The sequence below is a fragment of the Fusarium coffeatum genome (assembly GCF_003316985.1).
Source record: "Fusarium coffeatum strain FIESC_28 chromosome Unknown BRIP53273_contig_320, whole genome shotgun sequence".
NCBI lineage: Eukaryota > Fungi > Ascomycota > Sordariomycetes > Hypocreales > Nectriaceae > Fusarium > Fusarium coffeatum.
Window position 1 is genome coordinate 92,085 of NW_022158109.1, and position 21,685 is coordinate 113,769.

The 21,685-nt window shown below is 48.4% G+C and overlaps 8 protein-coding genes across 8 annotated transcripts; all 8 read right to left on the reverse strand.

The window, feature by feature from the left end:
* Positions 1–157: 157 nt before the first annotated feature.
* On the reverse strand, positions 158–1,249 carry FIESC28_10529 (uncharacterized protein; the record flags this gene model as incomplete). The annotated part of the gene is made up of 3 exons (XM_031164660.1): positions 158–523; positions 577–1,148; positions 1,198–1,249. 3 exons carry the CDS (start codon positions 1,247–1,249, stop codon positions 158–160), a joined length of 990 nt encoding a protein of 329 aa, XP_031011305.1.
* Positions 1,250–1,788: 539 nt separating this feature from the next.
* FIESC28_10530 (uncharacterized protein) lies at positions 1,789–2,769 on the reverse strand (the record flags this gene model as incomplete). The annotated part of the gene is made up of 1 exon (XM_031164661.1): positions 1,789–2,769. The coding sequence occupies one exon, from the start codon at positions 2,767–2,769 to the stop codon at positions 1,789–1,791; it is 981 nt and encodes a 326-aa protein (XP_031011306.1).
* A 205-nt stretch (positions 2,770–2,974) lies between these two features.
* On the reverse strand, positions 2,975–4,825 carry FIESC28_10531 (uncharacterized protein; the record flags this gene model as incomplete). The annotated part of the gene is made up of 3 exons (XM_031164662.1): positions 2,975–4,124; positions 4,174–4,576; positions 4,654–4,825. The coding sequence occupies 3 exons, from the start codon at positions 4,823–4,825 to the stop codon at positions 2,975–2,977; spliced, it is 1,725 nt and encodes a 574-aa protein (XP_031011307.1).
* A 1,086-nt stretch (positions 4,826–5,911) lies between these two features.
* FIESC28_10532 (uncharacterized protein) lies at positions 5,912–7,222 on the reverse strand (the record flags this gene model as incomplete). The annotated part of the gene is made up of 1 exon (XM_031164663.1): positions 5,912–7,222. One exon carries the CDS (start codon positions 7,220–7,222, stop codon positions 5,912–5,914), a length of 1,311 nt encoding a protein of 436 aa, XP_031011308.1.
* Positions 7,223–8,968: 1,746 nt separating this feature from the next.
* FIESC28_10533 (uncharacterized protein) lies at positions 8,969–10,375 on the reverse strand (the record flags this gene model as incomplete). The annotated part of the gene is made up of 1 exon (XM_031164664.1): positions 8,969–10,375. The coding sequence occupies one exon, from the start codon at positions 10,373–10,375 to the stop codon at positions 8,969–8,971; it is 1,407 nt and encodes a 468-aa protein (XP_031011309.1).
* Positions 10,376–11,533: 1,158 nt separating this feature from the next.
* On the reverse strand, positions 11,534–12,205 carry FIESC28_10534 (uncharacterized protein; the record flags this gene model as incomplete). The annotated part of the gene is made up of 1 exon (XM_031164665.1): positions 11,534–12,205. One exon carries the CDS (start codon positions 12,203–12,205, stop codon positions 11,534–11,536), a length of 672 nt encoding a protein of 223 aa, XP_031011310.1.
* An 824-nt stretch (positions 12,206–13,029) lies between these two features.
* FIESC28_10535 (uncharacterized protein) lies at positions 13,030–13,656 on the reverse strand (the record flags this gene model as incomplete). The annotated part of the gene is made up of 1 exon (XM_031164666.1): positions 13,030–13,656. One exon carries the CDS (start codon positions 13,654–13,656, stop codon positions 13,030–13,032), a length of 627 nt encoding a protein of 208 aa, XP_031011311.1.
* A 6,311-nt stretch (positions 13,657–19,967) lies between these two features.
* On the reverse strand, positions 19,968–21,300 carry FIESC28_10536 (uncharacterized protein; the record flags this gene model as incomplete). The annotated part of the gene is made up of 2 exons (XM_031164667.1): positions 19,968–21,095; positions 21,220–21,300. The coding sequence occupies 2 exons, from the start codon at positions 21,298–21,300 to the stop codon at positions 19,968–19,970; spliced, it is 1,209 nt and encodes a 402-aa protein (XP_031011312.1).
* Between the last annotated feature and the right edge of the window lie 385 nt (positions 21,301–21,685).

The following is a 21,685-nucleotide window of genomic DNA, read 5'->3' on the forward strand; positions in this document are numbered from 1 at the left end:
TTATGATGGCATTCATTTTTATGAATTCTGCAATTCCGAATGCCTTTTTTGTTTTGGGCAACACGTGGACAATTTACAGCTGAATATCAACGACATTCCTTATTCATTGCTTCACTAGAGTTCTATGAATATGTTCTAACTCGACATCAGATATTCATCAAGTTTGCATCGGCGCACCATCGGGGTATCGTCCACCGGAAATTTCGAAGGCATCAGCTATCTCACCTAGAGTGTCCATCTCTTCTTCCGAAAGCGGGATGTGTTGAGCGTTCTCGTCGACTCTGGCTGCTGTGGTCGCTCCAGGTGCTGGGATTATAGTGGGAAGTCCTTTGCGGCCGTTCAGACCTCTCACCCAGTTGATGGCGAGCTGTGCTGGAGTGATACCCCTCTTTTCAGCTACAGCCTTGACTTGTTCGACAAGCTTGAGATTGTGCTGGAAAGCCTCGGGTTGGAATCGAGGGAAGGAGCTAGCAATTCCCTGGCCTTGGAACTCGGAGCTGTTGGCGAAGCGGCCAGTAAGCATCTGCGATGATTGTTAGTTATGTGAAAGTTATAGATTCAAGTAGATACACTTACGCCACGCCCGAGAGGTGCGTAGGCCATGATGGGGATGTTATGTTTTACACAAGCGGCAGCAACGCCGTTGTGTAGGATGTCTGTGCTAAACAAGCTGAGCTCAACCTCAACGAGACCGACCTTGACAATCTTGACAGCCTCTTCGATGGTGGCAGCACTGCACTCTGAGAGAGCAACACCACCAATTTTGCCAGTCTCAACGTACTCCTTCTGGATGACGCCAAGGGTTTTTTCAAAGGGAACCTTGTGGTCTCGTCTTGATGGTGCGAATAGGTCAAGCTTCTTAGTCCCACCGAGCTGGTCAATCACATTATCAATGGATCTTCGAACATTCTCAGGGGATCCATCGAGCTTAAATGCCTCGGCTTTGTAGGTTCCCTTCATGGCTATGGTGACCTTGTCGGCATCCTCGGGATATTTTGTGAAGTAGGCCTTGAGAAGAGTCATGCTGTTGTATCTTGGGGGTCCATAGAACTCGGCACCGCTCCAGAGGGTGCAGCCGTTGTTGAAGGCGGCGCGCATAGCTTCAACAGCTTGATCTAGGGGAGTTGGGTCGGGACGCCAGGTGAAGCCTATGCTTTGTTAATTTCTTACATCTTTCCATGATGAGATATCACTTACCCATGAGGCCATAGGCAACAGGGCCGACTGGCTTTCCGAGAATTTCAGTCATGTTAGTAAGTATAGTAGAGGGTTACGAAGTTGGTGTTGAGGATATCAGTAAAGGGGGTCTTGAGGGGTGTTTTGAGAAGACCCAATGATATATTTATACTCAACGGAGGCAAGGCATTTTATCTGATTTTTATCGTTATCAATCAACTATATCCATTCACAACTACGGTGATGATGTTGCGCCACTCCGATCCATCGGCATTACAGCTTCAGTATGACATAAACCCGATGTCGTACCCCGTAAACCCGCAGCAGTAGATGAGAGGTTACATTTTGCATCCATAAGCCATGCTATCAACCAAAACGGAAACAGGACGTCAGCTCATTTGTTTTGGTTGGATTCTCGGGTCTTAGACGCATAACAAGTAGTTATCGTGTTGTGACGCTACCTACTTCTAGCTAACAGTTTGTTTTATGGGATAAGTGATGATTACTTGGTTGACAGAAACTATTTCTCATTGAATTCGATAATTGGGAATACAAAATTCCGAATGCCCGGTCAATGCAGGCTGTTGCGTCTCCATGATAGTGGTGATAGCCTCAAAGTTCAATCAAGATGCCCTCATTTTGCGTCTCCGGCTCTTTCACCACTTCATTCACCGTCGCCAGCTTCTTCTCAAACTCCTTCTCAAGATCGTCCTCCACATCAGCCTCCGACAAATTCTCATGCAGATCCGCCGGTTGCACGTCGATACGCTTAGCACGACCCCTGAACTTCGGCTTCTTCTTCATAGAACTGGCCAACTTCTTATCCATTCGGCGGGCACTCGTTATATCTGCGGCACGAAGCACTTCTGGAGGCATAGGTATGACACCCCGCGCCTGAAGCCACCAGTCAGGGAACTGGGCGAGGCCAACGTCTGCAAGACCGGCTGAGGAGGTGGGCATCGTGTGCTGGTGGTGGCAGTCTGCACCCCATTTGCAGACTCCCTGTTGACACCAGTGTCGACATGGCGAGGGTAGTTGTGAGGATGGAGATGTGGTGTTGGTTGAAATTGATGGTGGTTCTCTCTTCGGGGCAGACTTTGGCTGGGCCGGCTGTTGCTGTTGGTTTTCTGGGTTGTGGCGGCTCGATGAGATTCCTTGGGCTGGTTTGAGCTTCTTCTGGGGCGTGGGGGACTGAGATAATGCTGGGGTGAATGCCCTTGGGTTCTGGTCTTCTTGATGACCATCGTGAGAGCCCGGTGGACTCAAGTTGGTAGTATCTGGCAGTGTCATTGATGTACATTCAGTATCTTCGTCCACTTCATAGCTTGCAAAAATCTCCTCCTCAGTGACAGATGCAAATCGGAGTTTGTAGATATGCTGCTCTGCATGGACGACTCCCAAGTTTCCCATATCCTTGGTTTCGTCTGGCGATAAACTTCGCGGGACGCCGACGACATCTACCCAACCAGGCAAAAGGTCGACGGGAATGAGAGGCACAGCAGTTGCGGGCTGGGCTATGATCTGCCCTGTAGGCGTGATTTTCTCGGCCCCGGGTCTGATCAGGAAGAACTGAGGCTTTGGGACGAAAGTCATGATGGCGATGACTGATGTGGTTGTGATGAGGAAAGAATAACACCATGGTTTCTAGGCGGGAAAAGTCAGATAGACATAAGCCTGAGGTGGCCATTGCTTTATATCATTCGATTAAATGCTTGCCAGCTGTGAAGTGACCCATGGATGGTGTTTGCTGCAGTACAAACAAGCACAGGTATATGCAGCTTAAATAAGTTTGTGTCATCTATCGAGCCTCCACACGGATCTTGACATCCAAACCATCCACGCAGTAACCCAATTGTCTCGGTCCATCTTTAAGCTCAACTTCTCTCTTAACCCATCTTCCTGGTTTACCTGTGTTCTCTTCTTCCTCAGCAGCGTTTGCATCGACATCCTTGCGTTCCCTCTCTTCCTCGGCATCCTCCTCGTCACTACTTTCGCCCTCTTGATCATCAAAGCCAGCGACAGGATCCCATTCTCCTGTTTCCCAGATGAGGCCAAGTTTGAGCGGCGACAAGCCAAAGAGTTTTCCAGCAATCCCTTTGACGGCGTAGATGTCGTAGGACTTGGGAATCTTTGTTGATTTCTCTTCGCCTCCTTCTACAAGGAAGCCAACAGTGACCAAACGAGCCTCCAAAAACGCAGGATTGACCTCTGACCTACGTACAATGTTTGGTGCGCCGTAAATCTCGCATAGTTCTGTGTAACGGGGATGCAGCGCCAAGACTTCTGCTTCAGCCTCTTCCGGTGCAGCTGCAAGCTGCTTTCCGATCCGAGAAAGGTAAAACATTTCAGCATTTGTTCGATCAGCCGGTGTGACTTGACTGAAGTTGAGCGATTTAAGTGAAGCCAATCGAGCAATGGTAAACATGTGAGACTCTTCTGAAGAGGATGCTTTGGCATCGGCGTCAGCAGCATCATAAAATGGATTGTGGCCAATCCTCAATCCAACCAAACCAGGGAAATGTTTGGGAAGCTTGTCCACGAATGTCCATGACTGAATGTTGTTATATGAAACATCAAGGTACTGGACGCTTTCTGAGAAGATTGGGCCGTCAACGCCCTCTGGTGCGATTGCAGTGATGTTGTTTCCCTTGAGATGAATGTTGCGCAGAGAAGTAAGTGCAGTGAGGGTGCTGACATCGACAAACGTGCTAAACTCGTTGATTTCAAGATTGATAGATGTCAAAGTCGACGGAAGGGTGCCGTAGGTTAGTTCCGGGATAGATTGGAGTTGGTTTGATCCAGCATCAAGAGCGGCTAGCGACGGACACTTTGTTGCAATGTGACAAACTTCTTCCCAGCTCATCACGGTTTCCTCCAGGGATAGTTCCTTGACGTTACTGAGAACATTCTCAGTTTTGTTGTCCAAAATCTCCTGAAATCGATTGCCACTGTGGTCGGTCAGCAAACAGTTCGCCTTTCTTGGGTGATATCACAAACTTGAGGGTAAGATGCTGGAGGTTTGGTAGCTCACGGCAAATATCAAAGACAGGGTCAAGCCGCTCAAACAGGTTTCGACTAAGATCCAGTTGCGTGATTTTGGGACATGTTTTGGAAATGATTCCCTCACTTTCGTCCTCGGCTCTTGCGCTGGCGACTTGAAGGTCCTCCAGAATCACCACCGTAAGCTCGCCAATATTGGCTTGCTTCTTGCGGATCTTCTCGAACCCAACCTCCTCAGCACGCTTCCCAAAGAATATGATCTCCTCTGCTGCCCTTCTTCCGTCTGGAAGCGTGTACTCGCCGGCATATTTGTGATTGACAGCTGCCAGGAAGTGACGCGGCGGGTCAGCCGGTCGAGAAGGCCGCACAAATGAAGCAGCGGTGGGGAATTTAGATTTGCCTGTGAGAGCCCGTCAATTTTTGTCAAAGCAAACGCAGGCAGAATGAGCCTATTTGAAGTTGAATGTTTGATCTTACAAGTGAAATAACGAACGCCCTTGTGACACCCGTCATGTTTGCCTCGGGCTGAGTCGTCCCATTCTACACCCAGCCATGTCCCTGTTGTGCCTGCGACTTCACCAATGAATCTCACTGTGCAGAGAGCGCCATCATAAGAGATGCGCTGTCCGATACGGTGTGATGTTGACATTTTTGTCCTCTGTGAGATTTCGGTAGGAGTTATGAAGGTGTTGCTTCGCTGGACATAGTAGGCGTTATTAGGTGGGAGGTTGTGAGTGGAAATTCCCACTACGCCAGAATTTCATGGTTGTACTAGGTATCATAGGTGCAGCATCAATTGGCGTCAGATGGACACCGATAGTAACATTTTACGAATCATTAATTAGTTACTAATTAGGTACGAGTCGCATACGTAGTACTCTTTAGGCTCATGTATTTTCTCGCAGTATTGTTAGAAAGTTGATACAAGGTGCAAACTGAAGCCTGGAAGCAAATCTAGGTACGTTGGACTCATCGTGACGGTGCTTGAGTACCTACCTAATTAATTGCGGGAAAACTAGCCATCTCGAATACATAGAAGCATTAATTAAAACTTGCGACTAATAAGCAATTTGATTGTATCGTATCATAATGGTAAAATAGTCTGACATCTTCAGCATATCATGATATATCCAAAATGCAATCTTGCCACAGGGTAAGGTAACTTGATCAGTTCAACAGCATCCACTTTTACAGCTCCTCAACTTACCGCCAACATCATCGCTCTCACTATACACGAAGAGCTCACCATGTCGTCTTCTTCTATCGAATGTGAGCATCGCTGTGCTCAGATGCTGTCGATGGCAATATTTCTTCAGGATGTATCTACTCGCACCGACCTCTTGAATCCAAAACGCTCCAGTTCAAAGCCTCAACAACCCCTGGCTATCCCCTCATCAAATCAACCACGACCTGATGCATCGACTGAACAAATCAGCCAGTTACCCGATAGAACTATCTAATGATGAACAAATAGGGACTTTCCCTGTGCTCTATCAATGAATTTCGGGTAAGACTTCAGTAATACGATGGACATTACCATTCATCACGACAATCACACGTTCAGGTCTTCCAATCAACAGGCGGCTAACATGTACTCAAGGAAAATCAATTGGTAAAATGCTAGTTATGGTTCATACTAAATCTAGCTACTGTCATCAAGGGTAGAGAGTGTCGGTCGTTAAATGTACATGCTCAACAATTTTCATGTGGCATTCTGGTATCGTTTCGCTCAAAATCAATTCACTCGACCAACCTTTCCCTTGGCCTGGTCACATTCCTCAAGGAAGCGATAAATTCCCTCAAGGCCCTCGTAGCTTTCCGACTGTCCAGCTACTGAACTGGCCGGAGGTGACATTGACTCGTATCCGTCCGTCTCAGCCAACCACGGGTTGTCAGCCATTTCGTCCAAACACTCAGCGTGAACAAAATATTCCTCGTCAAGAGTCGAGATCTCATCGGTATCATAACCTTCCAAAGACCGAAGTGATACGCTTTGCGGTTTAGCACTGTCAGGGGCGAATGGAAACTTGAGGGCCACTGGTACACCGGCAACCTCGTCAAACTCGGGATCTTGACCCACCACACCGCGCTGAATCCCAAGATCATCACATAATCGCTCGATGGTTTCAGCGTCGACGCCGGGGAAGCGGACTCGAAGAGTGTTGTGCTTTTCTAATAAAACTGGAAGGTCACCTAAAATCGCAAGCTTCCGGAGGTCGGTATCGACCGCTCTGAGATCCTGTAATGCTCGACCAAAGTCAGAAGCCAAAACATCGAGGAAACCCTCGGTGTTGAGAGAAGCACCAGCGGCAGCAGCCTCGGCCTTGAAACCAGAGGTCTCAGAGGCAAAGGGAATAGCGGCGGCAAGAGGGCTAAGAGCTGTAACGGTGGGGCTGAGGTTGAAGTCAACGTAAGCGCCGGGGGTGTTGTTGGAGAAGGCGGAGAGCTTGTTCATGGCCTGGTCTTCAACAGGCGAGACCGCTCGGTACTGTCGATCACCTCGAGGGCTGAGGCCATCATAGCGGAGCTTCTGGCCAGAAAGGAAGAATGCTCTCATAGCTTGAGAGACATTCTGCACGACCTGGGCCGGAGCGGCCGGACCATGGGAGAAGTATCGAGCACTTCCTCCAAGGCTATATCCACCGGCACTTCGGGGGAAAGCTCCACCCGTCAAATTGGGACGGAGAGCGTTGGCAAAAGGAGCTCGACCAGAGAACTGCGCAACACGTCGTGAAGTGTTCGAGCTCGGGAGCTTAGATCGGTCGAAGCGAGCAGCCTTGGACTCGGAGCTAACGAACCTCCGAATGACCCGGTTGACGTTCTGGGCCGTGGAGCTCGAAAACCATCGACCGGTATGGCGTCTCTGCTGTCGAAGAGCAGCAACGGGGTGAATGGGCTGTCGAGCAACTCTGGCGGATCTGAGATGGTTTTGCAGGGGCCGTGCTATAACATCGAGTTTAGTCCGAACCACGTTTGTGGTTTTGGCCACAGCGACTCGCAGGAGCTGCCGGGTCGCTGGACCCCACAACGCCTGTAAGGACGCCATAGTGAATTCGTATCTCGTTTGAACTCCAACTCGGTTGGAAAATAGGTTGGAGAGTTCAAGTACAACGCATACATCGAGGGCGCTTATGAGACCCTTTATGGCGGTGATAATTCGCCACATCATGCGCCACACGGAAGGGGTCGGGTGGCGGATTGCGGGGTCTAACTAAAGCCAAAACGGACTAGGGCAGGTGTACAGTCAGCAATTCCAACCTCCACCAACAATAAATTTTCTTGACTTCGTGCTTTCTTCGCTGAAAACCTCTTCTCTTCATTCCTCAAGGTCTGGCTCGCGCACGCGATGCGAAAGCGTTGTCAATTCTGCGCAGCCATGACCTTTTCTTTTTTCTAGGTAAGACTCTACTCTTCTCCTGCTTTCTTGTCTGCTTTTTATGATGAACATCATACACGAACAATCCAAATCAGACCAACCAATGGTGATTTAGCAATCTCTAGAATTACACTGAGAAAGCTTTGGACTTCAGCATTTGCAGGACACCTCTGTCTTGAATCCTTTACTGACCAGTCACCAGTTGTTTTGTTTTGCTTGCTATCCATCTGCTGGACGCGCTTGCCGGTCGAGCGCGTCGATTTTTGCTACAAACTCAAAAGGTTGGTACACATTCTTTCTTTCTTCACATTCCCCCCCCTCTCCGTATGATGATCAAAACGACACCTTAGGGATTCCTCATTCTTAATATACTATGTGGATACTGTTGTATTAGTTTCAGCCTTGTCTGACTGGAGATCACAACGCACCTTTGCTTGCTTCACTATCATGACTGCAATTGCTAACTCGCGTTTGTCAATAGGTAATGCTACTTGCCCTCCTCATATCGAGCTCTCCCTGGCCACTGTATGATGAAGATTTGAACGAACGGGCGGACATAAACGAGTACTGCTGCCTCCCGCCCTAGAAAAGCAAGGACGTACAAATCCTTGTGGTGGGTGTGTAGTGGGACCTCTTGTTGATACTTCGTCACCTGATCGTGGCTATCTTGGAAATGGATTCTTGTCGATGTCTGGTTGAGGAACCGGTGGCTGACTGTTGAGGATCTAGGTACCTAGACAAAGAATTCTTTCTCTTGCATATCCATCTCTTTCGTGATGAGTTATTTCAAAATTGTATTCACACTGTTTGATTCGGGATCCTCGGATTCTGGGACATGAACACAACAGCAACTTCTGATTGATTGGTACGCGACTCACCACTTGTCGACATGCTTGGGACCTCATCACTAACCTGAACAGATTGCATCTTACGCTTTTTTGCTGCACTCAAAAATGATGCGGCCATGCTGACTCCGCCGTAGGTAAACAAGAGATACGCCAATGCCGTTATCCAGCACTTTATGGTAAGGAAAACCTTTTTCATTCATACACATCGACCCCTACCATATGATGACCACGCTATTATTAGCTCTATCCGAGTTCATCGTGACGAACAACCTATTCACCTTGGAGAACTGATCTGGTTCCCTTTATATTCTTTCTTATGAGATATTTTGGAGAACGTCGCAGCTAACAAGCTTTGATAGATTCACGATTATATGAAGTCACATGCATCCCTTATAGATGATGCAACAACCAATTAATAAATATCATTCTTTGATCATCGAGTCTTTTCCCATGCTGTATAATCTTGTGCTTGCTATTGTGAATAATTATATGTCTAAGTATCTGTCAAAGTAAAATTGATGTCTAAGCTTTTGTGTCATGGTATCTAAATGCCAAACGCCCATTCCTATCATTGCTGCGCTGACCTCATGAGCTGCAGTCTTGCATTCATTCCAACAATGCAACGGATCAGATCCCAGTCATCTCTATGACCTACCCAGTCAGTAACAACGATGCCAGTGGCTGCTGAGCCGATCTTGAGCTTGTTGGGTCCCTTGCCTTCCTCTCCATGGCACATGCAGAGGTATTCGATAACAGAGGGGTTGACCTTGGCGGCGATGCGCTCTGGCCAACAGGTAGCATTGAAGAAGTTGCTTGCTGTCAGAAAGTTGATGATGAACGGAGGCAGATTAACACCCTCTTTATGACCGTTCAAGCCAGTGTGGGCAAATGTCTGTTCAGCAGCGCGCTCGAGCTGTCGGCGACAGAACTCGATCTTCTTCTGGATGTTTTGGCTCTCGGTGACTGTGTAGAAATCCTGAACGTGGATATGCTCTCCTTCACCCACCTTTCCGTCTTCACAATTGTCAGGCCAGTCGCCTGCATCGATACCCCAGCCACAGCCATCCCAGCATGAGTTATGCATCTCCTCATCCAAGTAAAATCGTCGGACGATAATAATGCGGCCACGAGCACTGCCTAGAGTGGGAATTCTGGGCTCAGTCCACCAGCGGTCTTGCCTCTTGTCAACGTAGCTGTGCTTCAGGTATTTACCGAGCTGCTGGTCGCTACCTCTGCCAGTACCCTCGCGCTTGATACTCATGATGATGGTTTCGCTTGTGTTCTCGTCGAGGAACTTATAGATGTCTTCGACCATGTGTCTAAAGTACCTGGTTCCAGTCAAAGAGATGGGAAATACACTGTGAACAAGAGCAAGATCATCACTGCTGGGGCTTACAGAAACCCGAATGTCCAGGAAGCGGACGCCATTTCGGAGTTGCTCTGGAATGTCCACAGCTTGACATCGAACAGAAGGAAGGGCGGTAAAGCATGTTGGTGAGTTGTGCGTGCCAGGAATGGACAGCAAAGGGAGAGGCCAATCGTCGTGAAGTTCTTCCATCCATCTATGGAGCTGAGCAGATGAGAAGATGGCGAGGAAAGTGCCGTTGGGGGTGTAAACGACAGTCAAGTCGTGTTTTCCGCCATCGAGATTCTTCATAACAGACGACTTATTGGCGGGGCTTGGGATATCGACTTCATATTTGTAACCCTCATATTTGAAGGTGAGGCGAACAACCTCCTTGTTCTTATCGGCAGATCGAATCTCGGTATCTTTGACCTCGAAAGGAGCGATATTGACGGATGCTTCCTCCTTGAGAATCGCATCACCTTTTGCATGTGTTTTGTGTGAACTGCTCATGAAGCTTGTCATGCTGGAAAGAACACCGCCTGTTCTGACACGTTGACCTTCAAACCTCTCAACCTCGATGAGTTCGATGGGGTTTATGGTAAGATTGCGAATGGTGAGATTGGCCATGGCTGCGGTTGTCGTAGAATGAGAATGAGAATGGTAATGAGAATGAGGTGAGCAATACGGAATGATGGCGTCTGTTGAGCACCGTTGTAGGAATTTGACAAAGGCTACTCTGTGAGTCTCGAGCAGATGGAAACAAGATCTGTTCAGCTCCAAGTAAAGAAAAACCTCCACCAAGTGCACCAACAGACGAAAGATGCTTGCGCATACAGCTACAGCTACGGCCATCAAAGTATAGAAACAGAGTTGAGATTTGGTGGAGATGGAGGCGAGAGCTCACTGTTGAGCACGGATCATTGCAGTGGGTACCTTGGCTATTGGCTGCTAAAAAGACGGTAAGAGTCTTGGACTTGAAGAAATGCATTGTCTACCATCTTCGCAATTAGCCGATTGCTGAAGATTGATAAGGCTCGTTATAGTTCAAATCCTTCTTTTTCCTTCATGTCTGTTCCCAAGGTGCTGAGATATGGAAATACTGGATACCTCTATTAATCATGGGTCCCACTGTTTCCCAAGTGCTTATGTCTCTCCTAGCAGCCATGTTTCTCATCAACGGTTCCAAGAGTTGATTCGAATGAAAGAACAGAAAAGTGCTGGAAGAAGCCCCTGCCTGGCCAAGGCGATGATTCGTAAGAGCTTAGTTGTCAGTTGTATATTCTTGGCAAGCAGACTTGGCCACAGTCAATCGTCACACCCATAAGTGACACCACCCGTCTGATACCTTTGACTATGTCGAGTTCAAAGGAGTATACCAGTGACCAAGAGTGTCCTAGTATTAGCGGGCGTCAATAGCCATCTGGAAAACAAAAGGGATCGACACCGCTTGATCGACCCGAACCTCTCAACTGGGACAACAATTGGGAAGGGACCAGAGAGAAGGGTGCCCGTGCTTTATTCGGTAGAAAGCTACCATTCCATCGGAATGGTTGTGCTTACCAACCGACTGGTGATAGAAACGCAGACGCCATAAATACTGTAGCGTGGGGTGTGATGACAGCGGGAATGGCGCTGTAGATGTGAACTATTGAGCAAGCTCAGAGACGATGACGATGGCTAAGGCGGAAGATGGGCTGTAGTCTGGTGCCGAGTTCTCAAGTTGATAGCAACAGGCCAACACGCTGTGTGGCTGACCTTCCAATCACTGCTAACTAAGTAGCCAGCTTATCTGTGGCTTCCAAAGGCAAATGCTTCCAATTGCTCATACGCCTTGCCAAGGTCGTCATTAGTGATGACAATATCATAAACTCCAGAAGTTTCGGCATACTGGAGTTCATGTTTGGCTCGGGCCAGGCGCCTCTGTATGCTTTCTTCAGTCTCCGTCTCTCGGCCACGAAGTCGTTCCTCAAGAGTCTTAAGACTCGGAGGTGTTATAAACACACAGCGTGCATCAAGGCTTCCAGACTCAACGATTGCCTTGACGCCCTCGACATCTATGTCAAGTAAAGCAGTAGACCCTTGCAGCTTTTGACGAGCAACGGTATCTTTGCTTGTGCCGTAATGATTGCCACTGAAGAGCGTGTGTTCAATGAAACGGCCCCTTGTGATCATTTCCGAGAAGATAGCAGGAGAAACAAAGTGGTACGCAATCCCCTCCTTCTCTCCTGGGCGTGGCTTGCGTGTTGTATGAGAGACAGTCGCTGAGAACTGGCCTGGGTTGGAATCAATGAGCATTTGCATCAGTGTGCCTTTGCCAACACCAGAAGGACCCGAGATAATGATGGGTCGGAGATCAGGGGATGAAACAGCTGAGGAGGCATTAGGACTACCCAGAAGAGTATGATGGGAACGGTTGTAGCTACCTCGAGCCTGAGAAGCGGTCTTGTCCGTCAACATGATTGTCGGGATTGTTGTAAATCTAGTGATGGTTGAAGTTGTCTGGATGAAGCAAGTGAGATGAGTGAGCCGGTGTCAAGGACTCTCATTTACATTCGTTCTCACTAAACTGGCTGTGTCTGCTGTACAGGGTCGTAGGCTTTTGTGCGAGCGAGTCACAGCTGTGTTGACGATAGTTAGAGTTCAGTTGCTGCGAACAACTTTTTCTGTAATGAACCTATTGAACCTTGATCTGCCAGAGGAAGTCAACCTTATTGTTCAGTCAACTACTGAAATCCTGCAAAATGCAAATGAAACTGGTTGTGATGTTGGTAGAATGGAAGCAACTCAAGTCTTCATATGATGAATTGATAAGGTGATTTATTCAGCAATCGTGAGGCAAGTACCTAAGCATATGTATTAGGTAGATCAGTGACATACTCCTTCTGATCATCTGGGCATCCCATCTGTCTCACATCCACTGCCTCCATATTGGCGCTGTCCTCCCTCCCGTCAGGTAATACCTGCAGCAGCAGTAACACTCAACTCCCTAAACCCGGTGTGTCCTCTAATTGTCATCAAAAGGCCGTAAATTCTGCTCATCTCAAAAACGCTATCTCGAAACAAAAGTCTGAGACTGAAGCACAAACAAGAAACGCTTGAATACAGGTTCTCTCCATCTCCACACTCGTCAGAAACAACAGCGAGTTATTTTGTCTCCCTCTTTCAGAAATAAACGTCCCTGTATCGCCAGTCATCTGGGAAATCATGTTCTTATTATCCAGACGCTAGATAGGAACAGATCGTAAATAAAAGCCAGTATGCCAAGATGTATCTTGGCCGGTTTACTGGCTTGATCGGCGTCTCTTTGCCGGCATAAAGCCTTCATCTTCGTCCTCATCATCATCGCGAGGTCTTCGGACTGAAGGGATACTGCGCTTTTGAAGGAGCTCGCCGATGACATCTCGGCTTCCGATGACATTGCCTGTGCCTTCAACGACAAGACCAGCATCTACATCAATCTTCAGAGGTCGTGGGCATCCAGATTCATCAATCATTGGGATGCCACAGCGTCCAGAGCTCCCCTCATGCAGAGCCTGTACAACCGCTCTGGCAATAGCATTGGCTTGCTCTGCAGGCGTGGCTGTCAAGCATACAATGTTGTTACTGCGTGACACCTTGACGGATGTGTCGATGCGTAGACTGATTGGTGAGCTTCCCTCGGATGTCTCGTCCTGATCATCAGAGACATTGTCGGAAAGCAGTGTATTGCCGGCAACTGTTGGGCGCTCCGCTTGTTGCATACGATTAGACATATTGGCGATGGAACTTCGTGCTTCAAGAAGTTGTGTCACCAATGAAGCGACTTGAGGAGGAATACGTCTTGGAGTATATGCTGGAGGAGGAGTGTTGTCTTTGGGAACGGTGACTTGAGGGTCTTGAGGCTGAGGAGTGCTGTTGGGAGGGTCCATGTTTGTTTTATGTGTGTTGAGGTATATGATGACAGCAGAAGAACTTTTATGAATGTGCCTCCGATTTATGTACTCTTTCAAGAAGGTAGTAGATGAAGAGGGTGCGGGTGCGGGTGGTAGCTGATTTGTAGAAAAGTAAAGAGGTTGCTGCTAATCCGGAGACGTCCTGATATCCCAGTATGGCAGGACGATCGTTTATGAAACTTTCTCAACGAGGAGATTGCCGTTTACGCCAACGGGAAGACAAGAACTTGTTCTCGACACAATAGGAAAGGTCGGGATGTAGTATGGTGGTCGAGAGATATGCGCCACCTATGATAGGGTTGTCTCTGGCTTGCTAGGCTTGTGGTGACGCGAGAATGAAATGATACGCAGGATAGAGTTAAGAGAGAAATTCGGAGATTGATCTGGTATTCACGGTGGAAAGAATGTTTACATATAGTTGGACTGAAGGGAGGCCAGGAAAAGGGGGAAACATGCAAGCGAGTCGTCTCCTTGACTTTGGTCATGGAGTGTTGGACAATACAGAACAGAACCTATTCAATACCTGATTGATTGTCTGTACGTGGAGCCGCGACGGGTTTCTACAGCACAATAGTGCAGTCAACAGCAAACAAGATCCGTAGAAGAATCCCATCTACCCGCGCAGGGGAAGAGGGTGGGTGTGTGTGAAAACATGACATGACATGCATGGACCCTGGTTGAGACTCTGTAAGCCATCATTTCCCATACAACTACAATAGCTCAGGGTAAGAGGATGAATGGATCCTTCAATCTCAGCCTGAACCTGAACCTGACTCTCATGTACATACAGTAGAGAGAGTCTTGTACTCTAGCTGATTCAGCCAGGATCAAGCCACCAACAGAGCCGAGGCATCAAGATTATATGTCACAAGCAGGTTCCCGAGGAGGGCAGGGCGTGGCTAAGACGACCAAAGGATACAACCTCTGAGCCTCAGCCGAAAGTTACGTCCGTTCTGGCGGGTTCAGTTCTGGACTGAAATGAACTGAACTGAACTGCATTGTGCCCAATGTGCTCTTGTGAGCATTTCCTCAAAAGGCTGATGATGATGAATAATAACTATACACGCCCCCTCCACACCTGTAAAAAGGGCTGAAACCAACGCGAGGACCACCCCAATACCATCTCCGTGGAATGGGATGGACTCTAGCACCGGATAGGGCAATTAAAGTACTGTACTGTACGTACCAGTAGGTTTACATCGAGACATAAAACATGTGTATTGTAATGTCTTATTTTTGCTTGTTGGCGGGATGCTATTGCCTATTGATAGACGCTGAGGATGGCTGCATAGCTATTTATTTCCTTCTTCGGCGTTTGTTCGTTAACGTTAACTATCAGGTGCTTGTATTCAAACGTTGGCTATTATGTGAACTTCCTTTTGACAAATGATTTATGAAAGGACTTTTTGGCACAGGACCTGCTGCTGTGTTACCATGCTATGCAGTATTCCGATGTTATGGTGTTCTGATTATTCAAGTAACATGTGAGACTGTAGCAGATCAGCAGCAGCCACGAGGAGGATAACCCAACAAGTTATGCATCCGTCAGAGACAGTAATTCTGACATAAAACAAGTGACGATCATTGAAGGTATCGTTGGTGGTCAATCAACCACTTACTACAGCCTACCTGCCTGGGTCACTAACTTGGTACTGGCAATATTGCCTCATCTTGGTATAGCATCTTCATAGTCTCCCCCTTGCTGAAAAACTTGCCGAATCGGCAAGTGCTATCCATCAAAATTGGCCAGGTAAGGAAGCAGGGAGAGAGGTAGGTTGGCAGATAGAAAAGCGGAAGGCGTCAAGTGGCTGTTGAGGCGTGGCTTGGCGGCTTGCAGCTTCCTATTGTCCTCAAAACGCGCTTGGTATTGTTGTCGGATAGCCCCTCCCTGCCCTGTAAAGTAAGGCCGTTCCCGACCGATTGGGCTGAATCGAGGCACCGGCCACGGGTGACACCTTCCGTCTATTGCCCTCTATTGAAGCTCACTTCGGGCTTAGTGCCCGTAGCACAGACCCGCTTTTACGGAGTCCCGCCGCCTTCCACAACCATCACAGAGTCATTGACGGTCTCCAAGCTGCTGCCTCCCTTGCAACTTTCATTCTCCAACCTCAGCCAACACAAGGATAAATGTACCATTAACAATCGACAATAGGGAATCTTGCTGGGATCCCAAGGTACCTATGCACGGCTACCTATGCATGATCCAAAACGGTCACACGCCATTCATCATCCTACGGCAAGCTCTACGACTGGACACACCACCTCTATACTGTACAGACAAACAAACAATACCATATCATATCATCCAATCCATACACACAACTCAGTTCGCCGAACAAGCCTGTCACTTCTTTTGGTCCTTCTCGACAACAAGGCAATGACCCATGTCATTGTCACCAACTATCGCTTACAGTAGCAATTAGCGGCACCATCTGGTGTCTGCTTCTCCTGCAGATCCTAGGCCAAATTCCGGCCGTGACGACTGCCAAACCATTGCCTCGGTGCTGTTGACTATTCAAGCTTGGGCCTCTTCGCCTCCAAAATGCACCTTTTCTACGCTTCTGAACCTTCAGCGCCTGGACCGTACTTACCAGCAGAGTGATTACGCTATAATGGCGTGCCGGGACGATCCTCTTCTCATCCGGCCTGCTGGGTCTTGACTCACTGGACTGTGTATGTCGAATATGCTAATTCTTCCAGCCTTGCTACTCGTTATTCACCGTTGGATGTTGACACTATCAGAAGCAATGCACTGGCTAGCCTTTGCTACATTCTATATGAACCGCCTTTCGGAAACAAGAGGCCGTTCCGTTCCGTTCTGTCACATTCTTGTTCTGAAGTACCCTGTGGATCAGCAGTATACACGACGTATCTACTCTCTTTCACGTCCCAATACGCCCGATCTGCTCCCAACGGGAAGACTCCATAGCCTTTCGTCAGCAACTGCCGATACTGTTATGTGATCGGCTCTCTTTGATCGCCTCACCTAGACATGCGTTTTCTGTTTCAAACAAACAATGATGTATATGCACGATGAAAAGATTCTCTTGGCTTGGCGTCCCGCTTGGTTCGGTCTCCTTCCACCTCTATCGGTACACACTTCTTTAAAGAACAATGCATACACAGCATGTTAGATGTTATTCCCGTGTTTCAAGACAGGCATCTGAGAGGACACGCCCCCTCCCAGGAAAACTGCTTGAACAACACTTCCGCTCGGGAAATGAATAGGTCCGGATAACTTGCTCAACGGGCAAACCTGAGTTGGTTGGTCGAAGATCTAAACCAACAAGCAAACAAATCAGAAGCTTCTAAATATGTGTCATCCTCAGATCATGCTCTTTAGCTCCATATTCGCCGAAAAGATTCTCCTAGTGGCTCTCACAAGGTCAGGTCATTTCGACGAGAGAACCGAATGCAACTGACTGAGTTCTTTTTACCTCCTTGGTACTTAAGAAACCATGGATCTATCTTCCGAACATGACGGACGAGCGATCTATAGGTGGCAGATTAACGTGCCTTGACAGGTTAAAGTCGCTCTTTAAAGTGTCCAGCCGGAACTCACCGGCCTTCTACATGCAGACGCGCTGGTGCAAAACAAACATCGGTATAATGGAGATTATCTTCGCTTATCTAACTAACTGAAAAATCGGCTGCAACCTCCTTCAGTTGAGCCAGTAGCGCGGAGTTCCGCGTCCCACTTCATGTCTATACATGTTCCATATCGTCCTCCAAATGTCACTCGGATCCAGGCCATCGGCAACTACAGAGCGATTCGATCGGTGCCAAGCATATTGCGCCATTACAAGAGCATCTGGTTCTTGCATCGAACATACTTCCGGTGTCTTGATTTCGCGAAGTCGCGATTGCGAAGAAAGAGGATGTAACATACTGGTCCACCCTCAAGAGATTCCATCCACCAGCCAAATACTCGTACTCCCAAGTATCACTCCAAATAGGCAGGAAGCTATCATGATTTGCACCACAAGTTTGCATGCCCTCACTCTTGTTACGGATATGAATACTCTTTCGTCCGTGCTCTTCCCTGCTTGATGCAAGCGAAGCTATCCTAATGTTTCCCATCACAAGCCACTGATATCTCATGCACAGGCTGGTTCTAGGTGTCCAACGATACGCATGATGTTTGTCTCACAACACTCTGTAAAAAGAAAGCTCCGGTCAAGCAGGGATATGTATGAAGAATAGGCTACTGGAGGCCATGTCCTTCATCACATTTAAGAAACTTAGGCAACTTTTGCTGCAGGCGAGATAATTGCTAGTAGCGAAGTATAGACATGTTTCAGCCTTGAGGGCCATTCACTCAAGTTCCAAGTATAGATACTACCAGTCAATCATCACAATAGCCACCCAGTAGACCCCTACCATGTGGCATGAGATGCGGAAGCTCGCCCTTGCGTGAGTTTAGTGATTGGCACAGCCTCAGAGGATTTGCAATGTGCATTCATGGTCAACCTTGGCCGCATCTAGCACTTCAAACCCGAGCTATTCGGACTTAACTCTCTTGTTTATTGTTACATGTTTCAGCTGGCCGTTTACTACTCGTGACTGTTTGGTCTCTGCAGGGGGTCATCACTGGAATGAAAAATGAACACTCCTTCCGGGAATATCAACGTCTTTTGAACGCGTTTAGCTAGTCCCAGCCCTGGTGACTGTCCTCCAGAAGAGCACATTAGGCTTTTGTGATACCCCATACTAGGTACGACACGACATCATGCATAAGAGATGAGTTCAATGAAATAGCCTTTCCTTCCCCCCTTCGGCTTTCGCTTTTATAACTTTTCGAACAACTGTGTCATTGGGTTCATGGCATTCTATAAGGCCGTTTGTACTGCAATGTTGATTTGCTATATGCTACTACAAGCCACCCCGGGATACGGCCCGCAGTGGAATATCTCTCTAGGAGTTTCCTTTTCGGTAACTCTTCGTACTTCATGTTGCTCTCGTGGCCTGACCCGATGGGCTCACTCGAGCATACAAGAGCCCTGGACCGTGACAGCCACAGAAGCAGAGAAGATACAGTCGATATAGCAGACAACAATGGACCGGACTGCAACCCCTATTCATGTCGGCATCGGTCTTTGCCTACCACGAATGTTTCTTCTTGAGCGTTGCATATTGGCAGGGTAGGCTGGGTACATTGCGTTTGTGCCAAGGCATATGCAGCATCTGCTGTAATCAAACGCCTGGCGGGAGTCTATCTGTCCAATTTCCAAGGGAGGCAGGCCATTAGGCCCATTGGTTGGCAGCTACACTGCCTCTACAAGGTTTAGAGTTGAACTTGAGATTTCACTCTTCGGAGCATGTTCTCGTAACCCAAGAGCATTCTGGAATTGATGTGAGCATCAATAGCCAAAACTTAGACAACTTCGTTTTTGACTAGCCCACGAAACTCGCAATTGATTACTTTGGTAAATTCATGTTTGATAGGTGTCGTGATAAGAAGCTTTAGATAACATGCGTAACAACCCGTGGCGTTGCCACCAGCATTATGACCAACTACGCGTGGGTATGAGAGTTTCGGATTTCCTTTTACAGCCAAGGCCATCATGACAACCCCATCCGGCATCGGAGCTTAGTTTAAGGGTCCAGTACATGTACATTGGTAGGCAAAGTTCATAGTAATATCACAGAAAGCAAGAGGTTCATATAGTATTCCCGTAATTTGTTTTCTTTCTTGGTTCTAGCTGCCGTCTGCCTTCGCAGCGACAGGGCGTATCTATCATCAGCCCTTGAGAATCCTTCTATCATTCCAAGATCGATTTTCTAATTAGCGATCAATCCAACCTCCACTGCGTCCTGGTCTCGCCCGCCTACTGCATCAGCTTGGCTAGAGATCCTGGAAAGAAAAAGATGTTGAAGTTCTTTTGTTTCCTCGTCAAAACGCCGCCTTCACGTGGATGCGTCGTCTTTTCGTCATTCCCTTGTCGTGGTATCGTTATAATGCAAGTCTCTTTGACTTTTTTTTGCTTCGCCTCACAAATGCAGGTTTGCCCTAAAATGTCTTTGTTGAAAGACGCCCACTCCGTGCCTGGTATATCGCGAAAGAAATCCCCACAGCCGTCGAACCAAAATGGTTGTGGTAAGAAATTATAAACAAAACAAAAGCCGGAAACCGACCGTCCTCCCTTCCGGTGGGAGATACACAGGTTTCGTTGAGAACCGTACGCCGCCTATAGTTGCTAAATCAAATGATTACACATCTGTTGTGATGCATGCATAGAGCTGTTGAATACTCTTTTTTGTGGTTTGATACTAGATCATAAGCCAGCTTAGAACTTAAGCTCCTTAGGCTGCTCCCAGGAGAAGCTCTGGTTGGTACCGAAGTGTCCGTTCTTGGCAGTCTGGAGGTAGATGGGCTGGTCCAGGTTGAGCTCACGGACGATGACTCCAGGTCGGAGGTCGAAGTTCTTGCCGATGATCTCGACGAGCTCCTCAGAGGTCTTCTCAGAGGTGCCGTAAGAGTCGACGTAGATGGAGAGGGGCTCAGCGACACCAATGGCGTAAGAGAGCTGAACAAGGGCACGTCGGCAGAGGCCGGCGTTGACCAGGGACTTGGCGATCCATCGGCCAACGTAGGCAGCAGATCGGTCGACCTTGGAGAAGTCCTTACCGGAGAAAGCACCGCCACCGTGAGCACCCCAGCCACCGTAGGTGTCGACGATGATCTTTCGGCCGGTCAGACCAGCATCACCCTGGGGACCACCAATGATGAAGAGGCCAGAGGGCTGGATGTGGTAGATGGTCTCATCGCTGAGGTACTTGGCGGGGATGACCTTCTGGATGATCTTCTCCTTGATCTCCTTTCGGAGCTCCTCGGTGGTGATGTCGGGAGAGTGCTGAGCAGAGACAACGACGGTGTGGACGCGTTGAGGGACAACGGCACCGTTGTCGTGCTTGTACTCGATGGTGACCTGGGTCTTGGTGTCGGGTCGGAGCCAGGGGAGGGAGCCGTCACGGCGAGCAGCGGACATGGCAGCGTTGAGCTTGTGAGCGAAGAGGAGAGTAAGTGGGAAGAGCTCAGGGGTCTCGTCAGTGGCATAACCGAACATGATACCCTGGTCACCAGCACCGAGCTGCTCAAGAGCCTTCTCGTAGTGGAGACCCTGGGCAATGTCAGGGGACTGCTGCTCAATGGCGACGAGCAGGTTGCAGGTCTTGTAGTCAAAACCCTTCTCGGAGTCATCGTAACCGATGTCCTTAATGGCATCACGGACAACCTTCTGGTAGTCGAGCTTGGCCTGAGTGGTGATCTCACCGAAGACCATGATCATACCGGTCTTGGTGGCAGTCTCACAAGCAACCTTGGAGAGGGGGTCCTCGCGAAGGCAGGCATCGAGGATGGCGTCGGAAACCTGATCAGCGATCTTGTCGGGGTGACCCTCACCAACGGACTCGGACTGGTTGATTGTTAGCGATTGAACTGAGGGATAAACGGAATCTCGGCGCAAAGTCGCAGTGAAGGGCCCGATGAGGACTCCAACAGAGATGACTCGCGCTCGAGCAAGTTAGGGGTTGACCTACGGTGAAGAGGAAAGAACCCTCGTTGTAGTGCTTCCAAGAGGAAGGGTCGGCGTGGACGCCGTTGGTACCGTTGGCAGCCATTGTGAGAATTGGGGTGAAAGGAGGAAGTGAGAGTAGAGGAGACGGCTAAAGGTGGACAGACACGGGATGTCTGAAAGTTGGTGACGAAGGGAAAGGGAGTCACTAGAAAATGCGCTGTTAGATAAAATGGCAACGTAGAGCAATTGGGATGGCAAGCGTACCTCAAGGAAGGGGATGATTAGAGGAGAAAGAGATAAAAGAGGATGAAGAAGGGAAGAGCAGGAAAAGAATTGAGCGGGAGGTCAAGTACCTTAAAGAAAAAGGCGGGAAGGAGGGGATGTGCGAATACGTTGATGCAGGCTTTGATATGAGCGAAGTGGGGGGTGGGAATTTTATTTGCGAGAGGTCGGAGAGAATAGCTCGAGCTTTTTTTTTTTTTTTTTTT